Source organism: Cinclus cinclus, chromosome 1, assembly GCF_963662255.1.
Source record: "Cinclus cinclus chromosome 1, bCinCin1.1, whole genome shotgun sequence".
Lineage (NCBI taxonomy): Eukaryota > Metazoa > Chordata > Aves > Passeriformes > Cinclidae > Cinclus > Cinclus cinclus.
This window is the reverse complement of record NC_085046.1, coordinates 105681202-105704395: the sequence shown is the minus strand read 5'-3', so window position 1 is coordinate 105704395 and position 23194 is coordinate 105681202. Positions and strand designations below refer to the sequence as shown.

Below are 23194 nucleotides of genomic sequence, written 5' to 3'. Positions count from 1 at the left end.
ACAAATGTTGATTACTGCTGTATGCAGGGGTTTCATGCAAACACAACCACATCAATTAGACAGCAAAAATATACAAGGAGAAGCACAAAAGCACTGTCACTGTTAAAAGTGATGCCTTTTAAGCAACATTAAAGACTTGACTCGGGTGAACCTTGGAAAGCCTTCTCTGATTTAACATTCATCTGAGCTGTTGCATTGCTGCATTGCACCTACCTGCTCCAGGCTGAGACTGACAAGCAGATATGTGACCAGGTAATGTTTCATCTCCAGGGTTAATATACCTCAGGATCATACGAAATAAGTAGAGGTTGGATTTTTCCACATTCAAAGTTATCCTCACTTCATTCTGAAAAATGGAAGTTAATAAACAAAAACGGCCATAAAATGATGAGCTGAGGAACACTTAGAAGCCATGCAAGCACCAGACTAAAGTCCTACAAGAAAAAGGCACATGCAGATAAGTATATACTGGAATGGCAATGCTGGTGTATGACAGAGGAAGACAGGCAAGCCTAGTGAGAAAATTAATCACTTACAAGTATAATTAGTGCCCAAATGTTTTCCCTCAGCAACTGAGATCTTCCCTTTAGAGCTTTTTGAGCCCAGGCTGACATAGTGGAGGACTAGATGGAAGAGCTTAGCGGAAGCCACAGTGATAGGCACAACCACCTCTGGCTGGGAAAAATAAAAAGAAAGGGGAAAAGGAGGAATGGAAAGTATATTACTTGTTACTAGCACCCAGAGAAAGAAAAACCACTTGGCAAAGACAAAAAGGCATAGGCAGCTTACAAAAGAGCATAGAACAAAGTCTCCAGTGAAATAAAACTCCTGTTGAATACCAGCTGACCCAGAAGGACACAGAATGGCTGAACTAACATGTTAGTGTGACACACCAACAGTATTTTACTGGTATTCTCCCCACTCATGCCATAAAGGAGGCATATGGTATCAAGGGCTGTCGATATCCCTGCCTTTCCAAGGAACAGGCCACAGTCATTGATGCTAGTCTGAGATCCCACATCACGCAGATACCTCAGACTGCCACTGAAACTTCTGTTCCTCTACCAGATCCTACAGTTGCTTAGAGCTGCAATACCAGGAATGCTGTCCTTGTCCTGGGGCTGAACTGACACCTCCAGATCAACAAAATTCTCTGCAGTTTTTTTTTTCCCCGAAAAACTAAAGAGACATGTTAAGGGTCAGTGGTGGATTAAGAAAAAACAAGATTGTTTTTCCCACCACCACCATGGTGCATTCTCATGGGTTTGGTTTCTTTCTTTCCATCCTAAATCCTAAAGCTCTCCTCACTATCCAGTTCCCACCAGTTCACCCATCACAATCTACTTGCTGTCCCTTTCCAAGCTACTTGTGGCACAGTGACCTCCCCACCACTGTAGTCCACTCTGCTTCCACAAATGCAAATGTTTTCTCTGTTTCCCACATCTGAGAACAGAACAAAAAGCCTATACAAAATGCCCCTAGAAAAGAAATGCAAAAAGCAGCTGAATTAGAAAGCAGGCATTAAGAAATCACAGATACTGAAGAGTTGCCTTCATTTGTGAATGTGGAGTGATACTCAAAGTTCAAAAACTGTCAGGGATTAAAAAAAAAACCCAAGACCAAAACAAGAAAAGAGGAAAGACTGAAAAATGAAGAACATAAAGTAAATCATTGTGCAATGGTGACGTGCTTTTGTCCCATGCTATGGTGATTCATTAGTCCCTGGACAAAAGGACCCTGGACATGGCTATACCAAAGCACTACTTTCAAGATGAGTGAACAAATTCCATTTATTATCCAAATCTACTGTTTCAAAATTCTGCTTCATTTGATCAGCAGTTCAATCCAAAGTCAGAAAAGCCCTTTTCAGAGAAATTATGGTGACTTTCTACCTGTGATTTACTTATTCCCTCAGCTGTTGCTTAGTTTATTCGTAAACTGTCATGAAACTCAAATAAATGTAGCCAGTACTCCCCTGCTCACAGCTTCCTTTACTGAACCACACATTTTCTTGTTTGCTGTAATGTGAAGATGTCACTCATAATAATGGACACAGAATGTCATGGAGCTGTGCAATTCAAATTATTTAGCCAAGCAACAAACTTCTGCTGTTCCAACTGTTCTTGGCATGAAGAGAAATTCTGCACTTAGTATCACAGACCTTAAAGTTCTAAGTTCCTTCTTCACAGCTCTCTCTCTCACACACACACAAAAAAAACCCCAATGAAATGAACAAACAAACAAAAAAACCCCTCAAAGACCATTTCTGAAGAAGAGTATTTGCATAAGCAACGTGCAAATGACCTGACAAAACCACCAACTCTCACTAATTCAAATAGCAACATAGTGCCAAAGGGTTTGGATTAGTCAGATCCTGTCCTTTTTTCTGTCTTTTTTCCATGACCTTCCACACACATAGCAGTATTATAAAGACATATGTGCCACGCACTTCTGTTTTCATTTTCACCCCAAAGTCTTGAGTGAAATACCAGCTTACTTGTATAGAGGACATCTGTGCATATCCTCTCCAACTGAAGCTAGGAAATTCCTGAGGATCATAGCCAAACCGAATTTTCTCTCCTTGGACAGTAGTACCATCTTCAATCTCAAACTTCATGTGGTGCAGATCAGGAAAAAAATAGTTTTGTTCAGGCCTTTAAAGGAGGAAAAAATCCCACAACAAATCAGCAAAGAATTACCAGTCATTTATTACCTACATCTAAGGGCAAAAAGCAGTGAAAGGGAGGTGATCTACTGATGACTGAGGAATTCTGACAGTAGTTCATAGATTCAAGACAGCTGGTAAGAGGGATGCAAGGAGAATTTTCTTTCCAGAAGCTTTTACAGCTTTCATACTTCTTCCTATACAACTCTTGATAGATATATAGATACATACGCGTGATTATTGCAAAACTAGTATAGGTTATCTAAGGAAACAAGTCAGAAAATCTTACCAAAGTATAGGAAGGAAACTACCCAGGAAAACTAATACCAAGTTAGCTATCAACCAATCCAGAATGTCACATGAAAGTGTAACAAGGGACTCATAAGGGCAGTGTGAAGAGAAGTGTGCTGAAGCTGTGCCAGGAGCTCCAGCTGGACTCACTCCCGACAAGTCGTGCCCACGACGTGCGCCCGGCACCGGCAGCTGCCCGAGGTCTGGGAGCAGGCTGGGCTCAGGGACCCTCCAACATCACACTGGCAGCCTGGCAGGCCAAGAGCAGAGCCCAGTCAGATAAAGAGTGATAAAAGTTGTCAGAAAACACACCACGGCTTCACCTAATTAAGCACCATTAATGACTCGTTTCCTCCTCCCTTTCCAATGCAACTTAATAACCTGCACAACCTGCAATTATTTTGAGCTTCCTGTGTTTGTGCCCGTTTTCTTTTGAATTTCTCCTTAGAATGCGACAAAACTAACTTTAAAAAAACCCTCAAATAATACATCCTGCCACATTGCTAAATGCATGTCCGATGTTTTGAAGAACTGCTATTCAAACTTTTTTATAGCAAGTCAGAATTTCTGCAGCAACATCACAAAGAATAATTATTTTTAAAAAACCCACAAACAACAAAATCTAAAACCTAACTTATAAAAATTGCAAAATGTTAATTTTTTTAAGTCTGGCACCCCAATATTTAATCTATCTGACAAAACTGCAACGTATGTGTTCATATAATATACGTATTTCCAATTGACACTGGACAACAATATTGAATGACTTTCTACAGGAGACAGGACTTGTGGCACAAACTAAAGGACACCTCTAGTAATGAGATAGAACAATATATAATAATAATATAAACATGTATGTTTACATATAAACAATAATATAAACAAGTATGTAAAAAAATGTCAAGCTGGATTGAAAGGCCAAGTGTTCCTAAAGAAGATTTATGTCATAGTCTAAAAGCACCCTGTTTTGTAAGGCATGCACAAAATGACTGGGAAGCACAGTGGTAACATCTGCCTTGTTCCTTCTCCTGCTGAAAGGCAAAAGAGGAGTCACAAGCAAGGTTACAGCAACAGCACCAGTGCAAAATGCAGTGCACATGAGTAATTCAAGTATCCCCCTTCTAAGAGTACAGCCTAGGGAATTCTAAAGACGTCTGTGCTAAGTGCAAATGTTCCACTAGAGATGTCTTTCATTCATTTTACCTTGGCAGCCAAAATAATTCTTTTTTTCAAGAGCATAATAACCAGTTTCACAAGTGTCACAGAAATCTCCACAAACATTAGTTTTGCAGTAGCAATGCCCACTTTCCTGTGAAGAAAATAAATTTCATAAAAAAATGTTTCAGTACCTTTCCATAACTTTAATCTCTCAATATTCTGAATTCCCTCCAATTCTAAAGAGGAAAAACTTTCTTAATTAAAAAAAAAAAGCAACCAAACAAAAAACAAACAAACAAACAAACTAGAAAGCCCCCCAAAACAACAAAAACAGCAACATTATCTGGACATTTATCATCTTCAGAAACAGACTAGAAAATATATAAACTCAATAAGAAAAATTTTTTTTAAAACTTTATACATCCCTAGGATGTGTAAAATTGATCCTTTGATATATAAAACTAGCTATTTTTGTTCAAAAGCAATAAACATTAGTAAGATTTTCTACTAATGTTAGAATACTTTATCTTTACAGTAATCATTTTAATTAATATCCTTCTTTTAATTTCACTTTACCTGCTGACATTCTCCAACTCCACTTAGCGTTCCACTCACATCACACTGGCATGCTGAACAGATGGAAAAAAAAAAAAGACACCTTGCATTTCATCTTTTTGTCATACTTTACAGGGAAAACCCCCACCACCCTGAATCTGTAATTTTGAGTGAATTTTATTCTCTGAACTTGAGAACAGCAGACAAGATACTGGTATAAGGTGGGAAGAAAAAGAGGAGGAGAAAGTGTGAGGACTTCGAAATATGTGTGATTTACTGGTGTGTTTTAAAGTTATTTAACTTGTATTTGACAAAAACACAATATATTGAGTTTGAATTTACAATTTTTTTTCTTTCTTAGAAACATTCAGACAATTGATACAAAACTGTGTCTTCCAGCCTGACTGGCACCTTCCATTCTGCAGTGCCACTCTGGGATCAAATCAACTCTCCAGATGAAATAGAAATGGAGAAAATATTGCAGGGAGGAACTGTGCTGACCCAGAAGTTTGGAGAAACACAGTATTGACTCTGTGACTGAAAGCAGAGAATTACATGGAAAGTGTAGTACTTAGTATTTGAGGAGCTGTTTAGCATTTAGAGATCTAAAGTAAAAAATACAATGACATCATTATCAGGTCTAAAGCTACTTGTCCTAAGTGGCTGTTTTGGTGGAATCTGTTCCAAAGGAAACAGTTGGAGAGAACCTTTAAAGATATTTTTGGTCTTTACCCTTTTTAATTTTAATTTATTATTATTATCTGCCTGAGAAACACACACTCCCTGTTGGAAAACATTGACAATAATAGGTTATTATGCAGCTATAAACCATAATAGATTTGTCACACCCTGAGGCCACACGAAGGCTTTATACTCCAAGCTATGAAATAGTATGAAGGGAAAAAGTACTTTTATTCTCAAAACAATGAGTCAAATTCTGATTTCAGAGTTACAGGTAAAAAATCCTCTTTCACTCCATATGAAGTGAACATCACTGTAACTTCAGAGCACACCCTCGTTCAGCACCAGGCAAACACCCATGAAATTACAGCCTGAAATTATGATAATTTGGTGTTACAATTAAGCAGCATGAGAAACACGCTGTTAACAAGGGTTGTGAAAGTCACAAAGAGCACCACAGACAGTGTCAGAGATTAAAGAGGACTACATTTCATAAGCCAGAGAAATATGCCACGAAGCAATACCTGTACATCCCTCGGGGTTTTCTTTGGCCAGGTTCCAGTACAAGGGTTTGCATTTACTGCAGGTAGGACCTTCAACATGCTGGAGACATTGACAATATCCCTGTCAGCACAAAGGAGCTAATATGGATTAATGTGCTTCATAAAAAACTTACTGCTCTTTTTCTACTAAGAAAAACCTAACATTGTTAAGAGCTCATACAGTTTGCTGATGTTTACAGATACATGGATCTCAGGCTGATTCAGAAATTCAGAAATTCAAATTTTTCTGTCTCATACTGTCAGCACAGAATTGTTCCACCCTGCATATTCTTTATGCAGCTGATTTATTCTAAGGGTCCCAAAGGATGTACCTTCCAATTCTTTTATAGACTTACTAGAACTAGTCCAAAGCATTAACTGGTTTGCACAAAGAATAAACCCCAATTTCCTTAAAAATACTAATTCTTTGTTGTATTTAATCTTTTCTTTATTGGTAGCTCTATACAGAAGCCTACACAGGTACCCCTACCATCCATCAGACTCACCCGCTAGGTGGTCTTTGCTACACATTTAACAGTGCCTATAATTTCTGGCAATATGCAGCTACTAATAATCATTATTATATTAATAACAATAATAGTGGAATGGCAACAAAGATGTAATGATTTTCCAATAGTTTGATGCTGAAAGGCCTGTTGCAACCCAGACCCAGAAGGTCTTTGAGACATGCACAGGCTTATATCTTCATGCATGTGTTAGTGTTAAGAGTATACCAAAAGGACATAAACAGTATCCATATTCTATATGTGTAAGATAAAAACCCCCCACCCTTGACAAGGTTTTGCCCTGGTATGATCAAAGAACAAAACACAAATCTTATTTCCACTCCTACTCTTCAAACAAGCTCGTGCAATTCTTTTAGAATTGCAGGCTTCAGGGCTTGAGCAATGAGCTGAATGTGTTCAGCAAAGGCACACAAATGATGAACATGCACTGTAAGCTGCAGTGGCAGAATACTTACAGAGTGAGAACCAACGCTACCTGCAGGGTCACACTTGTTGCCGATACCTTTATAAAACAAACACATTGAAAGATCTTCTGAAAAAAGAGCTGTGGAATGCAGCACTGCAGATGCATAGTGTAGCAGGTGTGAGCTTGAAAGGGCTTTTTAATAAGGTTACCTTGGGGAGACTCAAATACCTTAAACTCCAAGACAGCAGAAACCTTTAATAATGATTTTTAACATGTGTATTTAGCCTCATTTATAGTATTTGGGTTTGTATGCAAAGCAGTCACTTGGAAAAATAGAACACTAAGCTATGGAACTGACAGATATCTTCTTAAAGTTCCTGAGCCATCAAAATGTCAATCTTTTAAGTGGAAATATATTTGAGAAGATTTATTTTCTCCTGTGTTGAGAAATAGGAAGGAAAACCCTTCCCATTTCCCTTCCTAAAAAAGTAGGGAAGGCTTTTACTCACGCAAGCAGTTGGGATAGCTGTAATATCCTGGAGCACACCGATCACATCTCAGCCCAGCATAGTTACTACGACACAGACACTGCCCTCCAGGACCACATGTATTCCCCAGTGAGCCAACACCATCACAACTGCATTCTGCACAAAGGGGGAAAAAAACCAGATACATATCTAAATCTAGAAATTGACAAAAAACTTGTCTTTGAATGCAAATCAATCATTTACGTTCAGAAAACCAGATAAACCATAATTTTACCACCAAAACTAAATACCCCAAAACAGATGGTTATTCTGTAGTTGTCTCCTCAACCCCTGATGATCTTGGTTCTTGCAGTTCTGTAACACACAGCTAAGAGATTCAGTTTGATGCCTTGCAAAACACATGTAAGGGACATAAATCCATCTTACATTTGGGAAGAACACCACATGAAAAAATACTTTAAAAAATCTTCAAAAAATGTACTCAAAGCATGTTGTCAACTATAAGAGTGAACTTCTCATTAAATTACCACTATCTTGGGCTAACAGCTAAAGCCAAGACCTGCTCTTTTCTTGAGATGATGCTGGAATGTTCCACAGGGTCACACTTCACAGGTACAGGAATGGGCAGCTGTCCCAGGTACCAGATGAAGTGCTGTGGTTAACCACTTGGATGTTAAGACTGGCAGAAATGGGTGACTGACAGAAATATAAAGCAAAAGCTGTCTTCTTGTTACACGTTCATGTTTCTGATTCCCCCTTTTGGTTCCTCTTTCTGCTGCAGTTGAAGACATCTGACTTTGCTGTGTTTACTTTAAAGATGCTTGGAAAGACACAGGGCTTGCTAGGAAGTTAGTATAAGAGAAACACAAACTTGAAGCTTCCAAGAACAACACCTACACTAGCATCCCCCATCATTTGACTATTATATTGCATTCTCTCCAAATTTTAGCATTAGTGTTTTGTTTAAAGGCTTTGTTTTGATATCAGTTTATTTGAATAAAGCTTCTATTGAGTTCAACAAGTCAAGACCAGAGAGATTAGTTCTAGTCAAAACAGCCCAAAAACTTTAGATCTGTCTCCCTTTTGAAGATGACAATTCCTTACAGAAGCAGCAGGTTGGGATGCTCACTTTCCCCCACAGCTTGCAGCATGCTGTGTTAATTTATGTTTAAACCCATGGCAGCTCATTTTAACTGAACAAACTGTGAACTGCAGCAGTTCTGAGTAATCCCACTGACTGTGTTTTCAACTATTTTTATCTGTGTTTTACAATTTGTTTTTGTATGCTCTTTTAAGCTTTTCTGTCTCTTTTCAGCTTTTGGTGTTCAAAGATCAAACATATTCAATATGGGTTTGATTTGCTTTAAGATCACTACTTGATTTTGCTCTAGGGAAAAAATAAAGTTTATTTTAAAACCACTGAACAGTGTGTACCAATGCAGAATCCTAATTTTATGTTTTTCATTAAAAATGTTAATCTACTCCAGACCATAAAACCCACAATCATGTGGTGTTTCTTCATTTCACCCATTGTGTTTGGTAACACAACACAGTCTATCTTAGCAAGGTGCCACAGTTTAACCCCATCTGGCAAAGAGGTACACACAGCCACTCGCACCCCACCCATGGGATGGGGAGAAGAATTGGGAAAAAAGGTAAAACACAGCACTGCACACAGTACTAGGAATAAAATTAACTCTACCCCAGCTGAAACCAGGGCATGAGGGAAAAAAGAATTCTGTGGTCCCTTTATAGGAGATAAACAACTGTATAAGCCCAAAGGAAGAAGACTGATGTAGCCAACAGCCAAAAATAACTAGAGAGAAGAAAGCAAATAATAATATTATACATAAATCTTGTTAATCAGTACAGGAAAGCACATACCAGAACTTGCAACATTCTTTATTCTTTCTCATTGGAAAAATCACTAAGGATTAAGGGGCCCCTCTTTCATTCACTTTAAAGGCAGACAAAACCTAGGGCCAAGTAGGACTTGATGGGAGTCCTTGTATACACACAGGACCACTATTAATACTCAAAAGTTATATTCCATTAATCTCCTTGTCTTGCAAAAAAGCAGGCTAGTCCTTGATGGGAAACTCCATAGAGATCTTTCATGTTTCATCCCTATGTGGACATGGGTTGGGTTAGCTCCTGTCAGATGATCTAAAAATGAGTGAGAAACCACCATGAGAAACCAAAATGAAAGCTTCAGATTTTCAGATTTACAGAACACACCTTTTACAAGGTACCAAACTTTGGTACCAAACAAGCAGAAAAAGCAGAAAAAAGAGCAGACCAGTGCTTCACAGTTCCACTGTGCTGGATCCTCAGCAGTAAAGTGTCCCCTGTTCCTGTGGGCCTCCATGTGAGAACAGCTCTCAAATGCTTTGGTTACTAGTAAGACAGCTGTGCTGACTGAGGATACATCAAACATTCTGACCATGAGAGAAAAATAAGGCCTGAAATTGGAGAATTAAAATACATGAGGATTTCAGTGTAGAGCACAAGAGGGAGTTGCCCATTTGCTGCTGTGAACATTGCTTTGGCTGCTGTCCTGGAAAGCAGTGCTGTCTGCTTTTCCAGGGGACTGTTTGATGCTGTACACTCAATCAGCAACCTTACCTTGACAGACAGGGAAGGAGTGATGGCCAGGCTGGCAGCTGTCACACTGAAATCCAGCGACCCCTGGACGACAAAGACACCTCCCAAGAAAATCGCACACTTCGGGCTGGGTACCCAGCAAGTTACATTCACACACTGCCAACGAGAAAAGGTATTACAGAGGCAGCCTCTGTACAGGCTCTCTTCTTTTATCTTTCTTGAAATAAAAATACATAAAACAAAAGAATTGTAAAAGCAACTCCCTGCTCCCTGATGCTCAACAGGATGGCAATTTTCCCAACGTATTTATATGGATTCATAAAAAATTTTATTGACTGTTCACATCTGTAACAATTCAGGAACAAGGAAAGCATTAATGAAAGAGCAATGAAGCTGGCTCAAAGTTCAATTATCGGTGTCAAAGCACTACACTGGCCCCACTGAGAATCTGATTTATCAATCCCAAGTGGTTTGCCAACTATTGAAAGTTGTTTCATAATTTCTGGGACTGAAGTAAAACAATTTATGGTTTAGGTTTACAATCTCAGGTGGGAGTGGAGAATAAATTGCCTAAAAAGACAGCACGGAGACAGCTATTAATGTTCAAAACCAGTCAGTTTTCTAATATTGACTAGATAGGGTAGCTTGGTGCATCAAAGTGAGGCTGCAAACTCATACTAAATGTAATTTAAAAAAACAAAAAACAAGGTTAAGTAACAGAAATATTTCCAAAGTTATTCTAAATTTAATCAATGTTATTAAATCCTAACACAAACTAGAGTCTGGCAGCTACATCAAACAGCAGACAGCAACCAAGGAAACGGGCATTTTTAGATATTTTTAGATCAAAATCTCCCCTCATCACATTATTCTTCTTTGATTTGTGTGAATTTTGGTAGAGCCTGTTAGGAATACATCTCCATGGCAAAATAACTTCATCCTTCAGTAAAAAACTTGGGGTTTTGTTGTTTTGGATATGCTTGCCAAAAGGCAATGTTTGGCTTACCGTGGCAGAAGGGGTACTGAAAATAGCCAGCTGCACAGGTATCACAGGAAAAACCCCCAAACCCAGCTCGACATCTGCACTGCCCGGTACTTCCGTCACAGTCACTGCCCAGCACTCCTGCACCGTGGCACTGGCACGCTGAAGAGCACATTTGCAAAGAAAACATTTGCAGTATTATGATCTAAAAGTTCTTATTTCCCTTGGAAGCCAAAGGTTGGCATTTATCCTGGACCACAGGCTCCAAGTGTCAATGAAACTACATCACTTACGCAGACACTGGGGGCCAAAATACCCTGGTTTGCAGCCTCCTTCTATTTAAAACAGGAAAGGAAAAGAAAAAAGCAAAGTTAGTGCATATAATCCCAAAATTCCTTGTCTTTTTCAGAGAAAAACAGATGAGTATTTAGTAAATATTAATCTTGAACAAAAATACCTTGTGTGAGCCCTACGTGCAAAACCTCATTCAAAAAAACCCCACAATCTGTAATTGTGCTTAGTCCAACAGCACAAATTTACAACTTCTACTGAAACTTCCACTTAGAGGCAGCTACCTTTCTTATGCCTTCAAATTCAGATCCTGCTCGTTGAAAGTGTAAAGGGCTCAAGATCTGTTTTCTCCTGTTATATTTATTCACCTTCCTTTGGAGTTTTTTTTCTTCTTCCTTTTAAAAATTTGTGAGAGAAGGGGATATGCAACACAGTATACCCAGAGGCCTATCAGGAGAACTATTCTGGATGCTGTACAAAGGTGAAGTGCATTATAAGAATGCAAGGGATTAAGTGCTAGTTGTGATGATGCCTCTACTGTGCAGTACGATATATATTTATATATCTAGGCTAAAAAATATAAGCCTGCCAAGGGAATCATTGTATGGATTTCAGGCAGCTTTGCAGTGGGCTAAGCAAGAAATATGAAGCTTTCTTAGAAATCAAAGTCCTTCACTGCCAAGGGGAATGTACAATTTGCCAGGTGAGAGAGGACAATCCAGAGGCAGAGCCAGAGTTAGCATCAAGAAAGAGATTTACACCATAAAGCAGTGGTTGCCGTGTCAGAAAGTTGTACATGTCAGAAAGTCTTGATGAATCTGTTCTTAAGTGCACCAAACAAGATGGTCAGCCCTCCCTGCAGATGTTTGCCGGAGGCTGGCCGAAGTTATTTTGATCCATAACTCTTTCTGGAGCTAGCCCACTAAAGTGCTTGGTATAAACATGACAATATGATAAACTTCTGGCAAGAACAAAGGTACTCTTGAAAGATAAATACCAACAGAGGCAAAATTACTACCTAAAAATCAACTTAATGATTCTATGATTGATTCTGCAAAATCAGGCATCACTGAAACAGTGAAAAATAGTAACATAGGGAAAAACAGTGAAATGGGGAAAAACCAACAAGAACTTGCCTATTATGTCACCAGCCACAGCATCACTTGGAACTGAAGACGTAGAAGGATATACAGGAGTATCTTTAAAACAAAAGGAATAATGAGGAGCATTTGAAAATAAGCACATTAATTTAATCGAAAAGCATGACAATGAAGTCATCTACCATCAACACAGAGAGCATTATGTTCATATAACTCTAATAACCAACTTCAGCTTAGTTTTCTTAGGAAAGAGGTAAGAGACATTGCACTTTTGATTCCCAGTTCAGATACAAAGTTCCCTTCTTGAAAACACAGTATGAAGGGCCAGACACCATCTGGAAATACCACCAGGTTGCTTTCCTGCTCCTTATCCTTTTGTGTGGAATGCTTTCTTAGACTACACAGCATTGTGAGAATTATCTAAGGATCTTCATATTTATTTCACATTTCCTGCTTCCAGCTGAAGGTCCATCTCCTTCTCTGTGGCATTACCTCTTGCTACATCAACTGCCATAATTTATGACGTGTATATCTTAGGAGCTTTTATTTGAGAGTCCTCCAGATTGCTGGGTTGTCTTTCCCATTCTTAAACATTCTTGCATTGAGATGGGATCTGAAATCAATGAGCTACAAACATCAGTGGGACTTAGATCAATGCCTGCCTGAGCTAAACTAATTTAAAAATATCAGATTTCAACCAAGAAGATGTATGAGATGTGACAATCTAGAATGCAGTGTACTGATAGTATTATATCACAGCTATTGAATTCAAACAACATTCAATTTTCACAGGGTTTTTTGGGGTCTTTTCCTTTGTTTTGTACTGTTTTCCCTCTTCTCGTGTTTCTATTGTGGTACTCTCTTCTAGTCAGACATCAGATCTTGTCCCAGATCAACACTTGCTTTTTATCAGCGGTCTGAAACACATGTCTATTTCATGAAGGCACAAAGCATCCCACTGATGCATTTCTACAACCTTTTCTTGGAGTTGGAAGCTTTTATCCAGGAATGCCAATGCTACATTTTCTGCTCTGTAATTTCATACGTATTTTTTTATGGTAAAAACACTATTTATCAGAATGCAAGTTCCAAATCCTAGGAGGTCTCAAGGAAAACACATACCCATTTTCTACCCTCTCTGTCATTGCAGTCATGTTCTACTTCTCTGTGCTGGTGGTCTTTATCCCTAAAAATCCTGACACATTTAAACATTTTGTTCAGGGTCTTAGGACAGGAGTTCACGACTCACTGAGGATAGGCTGCAAACTAGAAATCTCAAATTATTTCAGAATTGTGAGAATGCAGCACAATCTCTGTTTTTCAAGTCACTATCATTTGGTTAAATAAACCTGACTCTCTTCGGTATTGTAACAACTGATTATGAGAACACATAAACATGTGAAGCTGAAATACCAGATTTTTTTTTTAACCAAGAGCAATGAAAACCATTAATTCTTTGATGCACATTTAAAATACGGAAAAAGAGGCAGTTTTACTTGTATACTTACAGACACAAAGTGGATAACCATAGAATCCATCAGCACAGCGCTCACAGTGATCTCCCTGGAAATTTTGCTTACAGAAACAGCGGCCAGACCCTTCCTCACAGCCGTCTGCATGCTCCAAGTTACAGCTGCAGGCTAAGTAAAAGTACCAGCAATTAGGCACACTTCGGAAAATAATCAATCTGCCTTTTTCAGCAGCACACAATGGCATTATAACAACAAACCTGTAGATGTGAATGACTCGTTATTTAAAGAATTAGCATTCCCCAAGTACTTACATATCACCAATATGTCCCTTAAAAGCAAAGCCCTTTATTTTTTTTAGAGCGTTTAGAAGATTGTAATTCCAAATGCTGCATGTTGTTCTCCCACAGCCCTACAGCAATTTTTCTGAGGGAACCACTCATCTTTATCCATGGCCTAGGCTAAGCACCACACTACCCACTTTCATTTATGACCACAGCACTGTTGACTTCTCACTCCTTTCAATCCCCAAACACAACATTACTGTAGTTTCCTCCTACCTGTCACACAGTTCTTTCAGCCTGTTTGTAATCCAACACTTTCCTCTTACCTATACTCAGTTCTTTTTCAAATGTTCTATTAGTAATTACTCTATTTCATCACTTATGAGTCAATGGGTTCAGCACCGCTTAAGATCAGAGTAGTGATCCTTGGGTCCTCTTGAGCTACAGAATAAAATTTTCAAGTGACCAAGGTCAAAGGATAGTTCATATGTACATCAGAGAGCTAAGATAAACAAGATCATGAGAACAGGAGATGAGAAAGGCTTCCTAGGGGTCCTGAGATCCTCCCCACTGTGGGGTGTGTAGCAGCATCCCAGGTTTCCATGATCCTATCTCCTCTGTACCCTTTTCTAGCCTATTATCTATCTTTCTGATGTTCTGAATATGGCCATGTGACATATAAATTGAGAAGAATATCATTTAAAATGTTTAAAGTGACACAGAAATTAGTTTGTAGCTCTTCTCCAACATCTTCTGCCCACTCTTTCATTTCTTCCTCCCTAAAAGATGCATCCTATGCCTTGATTATAGCCCAAACCCCTCAAGCCACCAGGAGAAGATACTCCACAGAGAAGGACTCACGTATACAACCATCGGGAGCGCTCACTGGAACCCCGTAAGGACGATAATAACCTTTGGCACACTTCTCACAGTTAATCCCAGCTGTGTTATGCTGTGCAAAGCAAAACAAAAGGATAATACAAGATAAAGAGAGGAACTTGGAAGAATTAAGAAACAATAACATCCTTTACACTGTTTCTATATACAGCTAAGAAGGGGGGGGGGGGAAATGGAATATGACCGCAATAAAGAATCAATCATCATGTGGTGTTCTTTAACCACCTGTTCTCTACAGGGTTCTAAATCATGGCATTCTCACATAAAGCAGCTGAATTTTTTCTCTAAAGCACTATAAACCCCTCCTCCCATTAAAAAAAAATCTTTGGAAAAATATCTCCTTATAAAAAAAAACCAAAAACTGAACAGCCAGAACAAAATAGATTTTTCCACTAGAAAAGTATGCAAGTCTCTATAAATATGTGGTTTAAGCACACCAGAAAAAAAAAAAAAAAACAACAAAAAACCACACCAACAACCAAAAAATCCAACAACAAAAACAAGCCCTAAGTAATCTGAACTATAGAAGTGATGGCAAGCACAAGTAGAGTCAGTCATGGTCATGAGGCACCCTGATGAGCTCACAGACATGAGAGCCAGGGAACCAGAGCAGGAAGCTCTGCCCTGAAGCAACCAAAACATTTCCCCCAGCTCCCACTCCCTGTTTAGTTCCTCCTTAGGGAGTGTTGCAATTCAGGGCTGAGCAGGGACACAGAATTTCCTGGATGGACTGGTGAGCAGTTCATGAGCAGGGCACTCAGGACTCTGCATCTTCTTCATCACTGCTCACTCCAGTGGCACATCAGTGGCCCCAGCCCAGAGAGAGCTTTGGGGAAGATGGCAGAAGGACAATGCAGCAGGGTGCAAGTAATCCAGAAGTTATTTTGAATGTATGAAAGACAAGCAAACAAGACAAATAGCAGAATTACAGTTCTGGGTTTCTGAAAAGCAGGTTTGTCCTTGCTCAGAAAACTGCTTGGCAAGATCCTGTGTGAAAGTGTCCTGGGTGGAAAAGGGGACCAAGAGTGACAGCTGATTCTCATGGACAGCCTCCTTAGAACTTGAACAGTTTTTTCCAACATGCAAGCATGTCAGAAGGCCAGTGCAGAGAAATGTAGAGTTCCTGATTGATCTCAAATTCTGGTGGTGGGTGGAAGTGGGGACAGGCTACTTGGTGGCAATACAAAGACATTGCGCAGATATGCAATAGTGGAGTTAGGAAAGCCAAAGCTTAGCAGAGTTAAAACTAGCAAGGAAAGTGAAGTGCAATAAAGAAAGATTACAGGAGTACAGGAGTAGCAAGAAAGGAAATCCAGAAATTTAGAATGCAAAAAGGACAGGAAGGTGATGGGACATATCCAGCGAAGTTTACTCAGGGCAAAATATTCCCAAATCAACCTCATGGACCTCTGTGATACAATGACAGGTGCTGTGGGCAGACTCACACAGGTGGTGAGGGACTGAAGCACATGACATCCAAGAAGAAGCTGAAGTGGTTGGGTTTCTTCAGCCTTAAGAAGAGAAGGGTGAATTTATTGCTACCAACAACTACAAGATCGGAGAATACAGAGGGGATGGACTCAGACTCCTATCAGATGTGCACATCAAAAGGATGAGAGGCAACAGGCACATATTGGAACATAGAAAATTTCAATTATATATTAGGGAAAAAATTTGTCATGCAGGCAGTCAAACACTGACAGGTTACCATGAGTAGTTGTGGCATTCCAATCTCTGGAGGTGCTCAAAGATTGGAGGAACGAGTTCCTGAGCAACCTGATCTAATTAGACCTACTCTGAGTAGGATTGCATGATTTCCAGAGCTCCTTTGTCATCATACTCTAAAGAAACTGATTCTATCTTTGTATGCAACACTTCAGTTATATCACTTCCTCATTCAGGCATCCATTCCTAAAACTTTCCTTTCCCCTGACACAAACAAAAAAAGTAAACTAGAATTCATGCACTTTGCCAATGAGAACAAACAAAAAACAAACAAACAAAAAACCCACAAACAAAAAAACAAACAAAAATAAAGCTATAATTGGATTTATGGTAAACCTATTTAATCAAACTCAATTTCCACAAAATTAATTGCAAACAATTTGAATCAGTCATATAACTAGGATTTGTAGATTTAGACTAATTTTGCTATTTTCTGTCTTTGAAGCAGTATTAAAATAAATGCTCTTTCATGAACAAAGAGCTGACAGAAAGGACCAACATGGTAAATCTTACTAGACTGCATGAACAAAGTTCTCCACAAAAATGTCAGCTGGAAGACAAAGAACATTTCTTCTACTCATGTTAGTAAAAATAACACTACTCTCTTCTGACTGCCTTTTGGACAATATTGGATTATATTGTGGCAAGAATGTGGAAAACATACTCTACACTGGATATTCACCTTTTTTGTTGCATAAATACAGCTATATTTTAAAATACACAGCATGGTAATACATAAATCATGGCTCATAGATTTCACAGGAACATAGAAATGATTATAATTTTCCTGTAATGCAAAATTCTGGTCAGCTGCTTGTCATGCATCAGATGACTTGACAACAAAAGGAAGACAGACTTCCAAGTTACTCTGGATTTATTCAACCACAAGATCACTGAACTAATGAATGACTCAGGTTGTAAGGGACCTCAGGAGGTCAAATAGTTCAGTCCTACTACAAGCAGAGATAAGGCCAAGATTAGATCTTTATTAGAGTCTTATTTGATCATTCCTCATAACCCTTGCCAGAGCAGAACAAAATCAGAATGAAAGAAATTCTTGTTCTTTTCAAGAATGTGTTCTCCATTTATGACAGACACAGTGTAAAGTCTCTGATTCCAAATTTACAACTTTTGATTCAATCCAAAGGAGCCTCTAAGATAGTTATGGAGCTCAACCCCTCAGTTTTCAGGGGAAACTGTGGGAATGACTGGTAGGTGTGGAAGGGGAAGGTGCTTATGGCCGTTTTCCTCTACCTAAGGCATCTTTCCTCTACACAAAAGTCAGAACCAACTCTTCTCACATAAGCACTGCACAAGCCCAAAAGCCAACTATCACAAGCTGCAATTGGGAAAATTCCTACTGAACAGGAGTGTGATTAAGTGCTGTTAAAGATTACCCAGAGTGTGTGTAAAAGTGCATCCTCAGAAATGTGCAGAATTCAACTGATTGTTTCTCAGTGCAACCAGATATAATTTTGCATCTAGCCTTGGTCTGAGTGGAGCACTAATCTTAAAGGATTCCAGAGGGCTCTTCTGTGGATCTGTGCTTTCTCAGTATCTATAACTTTTCATCTTGGTATAGTCTAGATCCTCCTTCTTTTTCTGCTGATGAGATAGAGCCCTCTGTGTTTTGCTGCAGTAAGGAACCAGCTGGCCTGAGCTGGCATTTTATTTGATTAATTTTACTTCCTTCTGTTAAGCAGGGAAATGGCAGAGTTTGTAACAATAGGAAAGGGAATTTTTATAGCTGATTAAATTGTTTGCTTTGATTGTGTGGTTTTATTTTGATCACACAGGACTGAGCATAAAAACAATTTTTTTCTGTCTTTTACACATTACCAAGCAATGTTGAACAAGGTAAATTACTTTCATGCACCTTTTTCCACACTTTGAGTACAAGCAGTAACACCATCAGAGAAATGGGCCTATCTGGGACAGGTCAGACCCAAAACTACTGGTGTGAACATTTTTAAAACTGATCAAAATGATCACCTTTTTACCTGGCAGTTAACGCAGACTCCTCCACCTTCATAATGCCCATGGATGTTTAAACTTTCTCGACGCTGATCAATGTCAGCATCATAGTAGCAATCAGTGGCATGTCCATGGCAATTGCAGGCTGAAAAAGTAAAATTCCAAGTCATCTTTCTTTATAATGCTGGAATTCAGCAATCTCCACCACTTACCTCCAGCAGAGGTGCAAAAGAAGGTAAGATTTTTCTTATCTCACTCAGGCATGCTGGAGTATACTCAAATACACATATGTAACTATAAACAACTGGATTTTCATACCAGAAACATAGTACACTAATGTAGACATGAAGAAGACATGCAGCTAGTCTTACCAGAGAAGGTAACAGTTGTACCATCTCAAAACTATATAGTTAGGTATAAATGCAGAACTAGGAAGCTCCAGAAGAATGGCCACAACAGTTTATTTCAAAGTATCTAAAATATGTACAAATGGGGTTTTTTATGTCTCAAAAATACATCTGGACTGATGCCATGTGCACTAAACCTTTATTTAAAATTAACAATTACAGATAAGAAATACACATTTAAATGTGTATATTTAAATGTATATAGAAAGACCTACACCAAAGAGCTCTCATTCAGCTGTAGATACAAATATATCAGCAAACTTGGCTACAATACAATTCTGAGTAGAAAGCAACCATAATAACAAACAAATAGAATAAACCAAAGGGTCATAAATTCATGCCATGTCCTCTTTTTTTTTTCTGATCAGATCTTTCTTCTTCACTGGAAGGGAAAATGGGAATTTTTTTGAAAGAATGCAGGTAACAAAAAAAGGTTTCCCAAGAATCTGGGCGCTAGCTGATCTTTTAACTACAGGAAATTACCTTCCCAGGAAATTCCTGAAGATATGACTTGATAAACCTATTACTTCACATTCAGGGAAACACTCCCTTCATCTGGATCATGGATCACAATACTCTGGAAGGCAATGGGTTACAGAAGCTAAGGCCTCTGGCCCTTCTTCAGGATGAGGGAAGCATATAGGAGGTAATTCTTCCAAACACTATTCCAATATCCTGGCAAAACTGGGAGCACAACTCAGAGACAACTGCTTTTCCATGTCTTGCTAGATGATCATACAGACAAGAGAAAAGGTTTCTTTTCAGTTTTGGATCCAGTTTTGGATCATGGTCTGCATTCTCTCTATGTCTTTTTTGTCTTAAGAGCTGTGGATAAGGAAGCCTTTTACTAGAAATTACCAACCACACAGCTGAGGAGGTGCCCTGCCACCCGGCTCCCTATGGTCTGCTGACAAGAACTGGACTGGGTTCAAAACTGGGTTCCCTGACCAGGATGTATTAATAGCCTCCTTAACCTAAAGCCTTTGGGTTTTATTACTCATAAAATTCTTCAAGAAAATAAAACATTACACAAATGAGATGCTGGCTCAAGATATTAAGTCTGAAAAGGAAAAAAAGAGAATATAATATATATGTATAATTACAATGTAAATAAAACCTCTGTGAGCTACAGCTCAGCTATGTCTTCTAACAGCAATGGGAAATTATTTGCTCTGATTACAGTAACAGCACTTTCAGTCATAGGGGAATAGAAACTCCTTCTACTTCATCAGGCACTTTTTCACTACTTTGGGCCATTTGCTGATCAATACATATTGGGAAGCTCACAGCAAAATGTTGGGCTGATCCCTGCAAGCTTCAACCAACTTCTTTCAACCAGCTTCTCTCAAGGAACCTCAGGCATCTGGAAAGCTGAATAAAGTTGTTTTAATTCCTTCACTACTGGCTGCCAGCTAAAGAGGCCTGCACCTGGCAAATGCTCTCAACAAATTACCTCAAACCGCTAGGAGCAATCCATACTAAAAAGGATATATTTTCAGAGGTAGTTAGAAATGAAGTGGTTTTGGCTCACAATCTTGTAGATCTTCTATACACTCATTCTTTTAAAAAGCATGACATTATTTATGCTCTTTGTCTGTCTCTCTTCTGGCAAAAAATGTTTTCCTTTTAAAGAGGGGGACTTAAATGAGGTTTCAAATATGGTTCAAAAATTGTGTCCCAACATGCCTACCTCCTATCAAACATTTTAATCACACATAACCTCCTTCCCCCCTCCCAAGTCTTAATTAAACAAGTCATCTCTTTATTCCTCAGAGTAATTATATAAGTACACCTCTCTGGCTTTCAAATAAGGTTCTTCTGTCAAGAGTTTGTACCCACTGGCTATGCTACTCTCAGGAAAGGCAGATGAGAAAAATAGATTGGGCCAGACACAAAGGAAATGGTTGTGCACAGAGGCTGCAAAGCTGTGTACCACCCCACCTGGCTTCTGCCCAGGGGAATGCAAAACACCCATGTGTGACAGTACAAACCCACCACCAAAGGAGCGTCCATGCTGTTGCTTTTATTAAGAATGAAACACAGGGAAAGTAGGAGAAAGGCAAATGAATGGGCTTCTCCAGCTTGACTACTCAGTCTGTAGGGCTAACGTCCTCCAAACACCCAAATAAAAGGATAGGAAGTGTGGAACACAAGTGTGGAATCACCAGGATTGCCCACCACAATGTGGCTTTGTGTCACTGGCACACGGTCAGTGAGGGGCAGCTCTCAGCCTGAGAAGGGAGGGCACCTCAAGCACCTGTAAGCAGTGGCAGCCTTGAGCAACCTCTCTGCAATCTGAGCACCAAGAGGCCAGGTGATGGAAAGGAACATTTTGTAACTGTACAAGATGCCTGTGGCCTCTGCTCTGCTTGGAGATCCACAGTCTGTCAGCAGACAGCTATGACTGGGGAGAAATGTTGACTCAATGTTCTACAAAAAGTCTTCTACTTTTCTCATGTCATATTCTCACACAACATATTACTTTCACTGTTTAATAAGAAGGAAGCACATAAATAATAATCACTGCATTTTTGATTCTTTATTTCTGTATGGAAAGCTTTTTCTCCATACAGAAAAAAATAGGTGTTAAAGCATGCAGGTTATGTTCCATGAACATGTGTGCTACAGCTAATTCCCATGCTCTTGTCAGTACCTCTTTTAACCCATCATCTTTTTGGCTACTCACGTTCACATATGTTTGTGCTCCCAGCTGTTGCAGGTTGCCACTGTTTCTGATTATATCCAGGGCAGCAGTGATCACAGGTTTCCCCACAAGTGTTATGCTGACATTCACACTGAAACCTACAGAAATAAAAGTCTCTTTATGAATCTGGGCTTAAAATTTATTAAATTTTTAAATAAAAAATAATTGGTTTTTCTTCGTTTTACTGCAGTCCAAGACTATGTATGAAAAGGACAGGACATAAACCTCACATCCCTAAAATTCTTCAAGATTGATTACTTTAATCATGTGATTATGAGTTTATTAGAACATATTACTTATAGAAAATGTTTATAATTGGATTCAATAGACTGGTTATGAAACTATTGTAGATTATTAAATCCAGCTGATATACAATCACTTAGGATGTATCTTGTTTTAATTTCATTCCAAGTCTCAAGTTTGTTGGCCTGCAGCAATCAAAATATTTATCACCTTTGAATGCATGCCTTCATAATTTTTCCATTATGCTTTGTTTACAATGGTATTATCAATGTTTTTAATAAAACAAGATCATAACTTGATCCTGTTATTTTTAAGATAGTGCACACTATTCACCAATAAAATGTAAGAAGGTTTTTGATTTATTTAGCTGAACAGCCTACTTAAAGGGCAGGCTGTAATTATGAACTAGATCTTACATCCTGCATAGCAACTGAATCCCAGGAGCAGCAAAGGCCTTGGGACTCAGGAGGCCTTTTACAACATTTTTCTCTTATGTATGTAGACTAATAACACTGGGGCAATAAAACTTTCCAGTATCATCATCTTATTTGCATAGATTTCTCACCTTCTTTACTTATTTTTCTCTAGCACAGAGACATGGAATGGAGGCACCCACCTCCCCCACTCATTCTTCATTAAAACACAACTGAAAATATTGCATCTTCCTGATAAAAGTTTGTTTTAATGATGTCATGGATAAGAGCAACAACTCTCACAAAACCTTTAAAATATGTTTGAGACAGGCTGATTATTCAGTTACTTCCCTGTAGCAGGCAAGCCAAGAAGCCTGATCTAACTCCCTGTGAAATCAACGTAGAGGTCACAAAATTGACAGGGAAAGGGAATAGCCCATTCAGTTTGTTTTTATGTTTTTCCAGTAATGATCTAAAGCCACTGGATCTTTCATGAGCTCAGTTACAGTGAGCAATATTTCCATGAAGTTGACTGATTTTGTTCCTGAGTTGGACTTCTAATTGTAAGAAGGCAATACCAACTCATGTTTTCCACAAAGAACTATGTGTTTATAAGAAATTACTCAATCTGTCAAACTTGTATTTCAATTAAAATGAAAAACCAAACCAAAGATTTTCTATTATTATATTTCACATACAATCACTCTTGACATGTTTTGTTGGCAACCATTAGCAGGTTCTACTTTTTTTAAATATAAAGGAAAAAATCCCCGCACAACTACATAATT

General features: G+C 38.8%; 1 protein-coding gene across 1 annotated transcript in view; it reads right to left on the bottom strand.

Annotated features, from left to right (window-relative positions):
* LAMA3 (laminin subunit alpha 3) overlaps positions 1–23194 on the bottom strand; it is a 106670-nt gene that overhangs the window by 62834 nt on the left and 20642 nt on the right. Inside the window, exons 7-21 of the mRNA XM_062501212.1 lie at positions 21733–21848; positions 18666–18784; positions 14905–14995; positions 13799–13930; positions 12327–12389; positions 11193–11234; positions 10924–11061; positions 9939–10073; positions 6875–6921; positions 5875–5974; positions 4691–4743; positions 4160–4265; positions 3107–3206; positions 2498–2654; positions 537–675 (exon numbers count right to left, since the gene is read on the bottom strand). Of these exons, the coding sequence (XP_062357196.1) occupies positions 537–675; positions 2498–2654; positions 3107–3206; positions 4160–4265; positions 4691–4743; positions 5875–5974; positions 6875–6921; positions 9939–10073; positions 10924–11061; positions 11193–11234; positions 12327–12389; positions 13799–13930; positions 14905–14995; positions 18666–18784; positions 21733–21848 (1538 nt within the window). The remainder of the gene's footprint in view (positions 1–536; positions 676–2497; positions 2655–3106; positions 3207–4159; positions 4266–4690; positions 4744–5874; positions 5975–6874; positions 6922–9938; positions 10074–10923; positions 11062–11192; positions 11235–12326; positions 12390–13798; positions 13931–14904; positions 14996–18665; positions 18785–21732; positions 21849–23194) is intronic.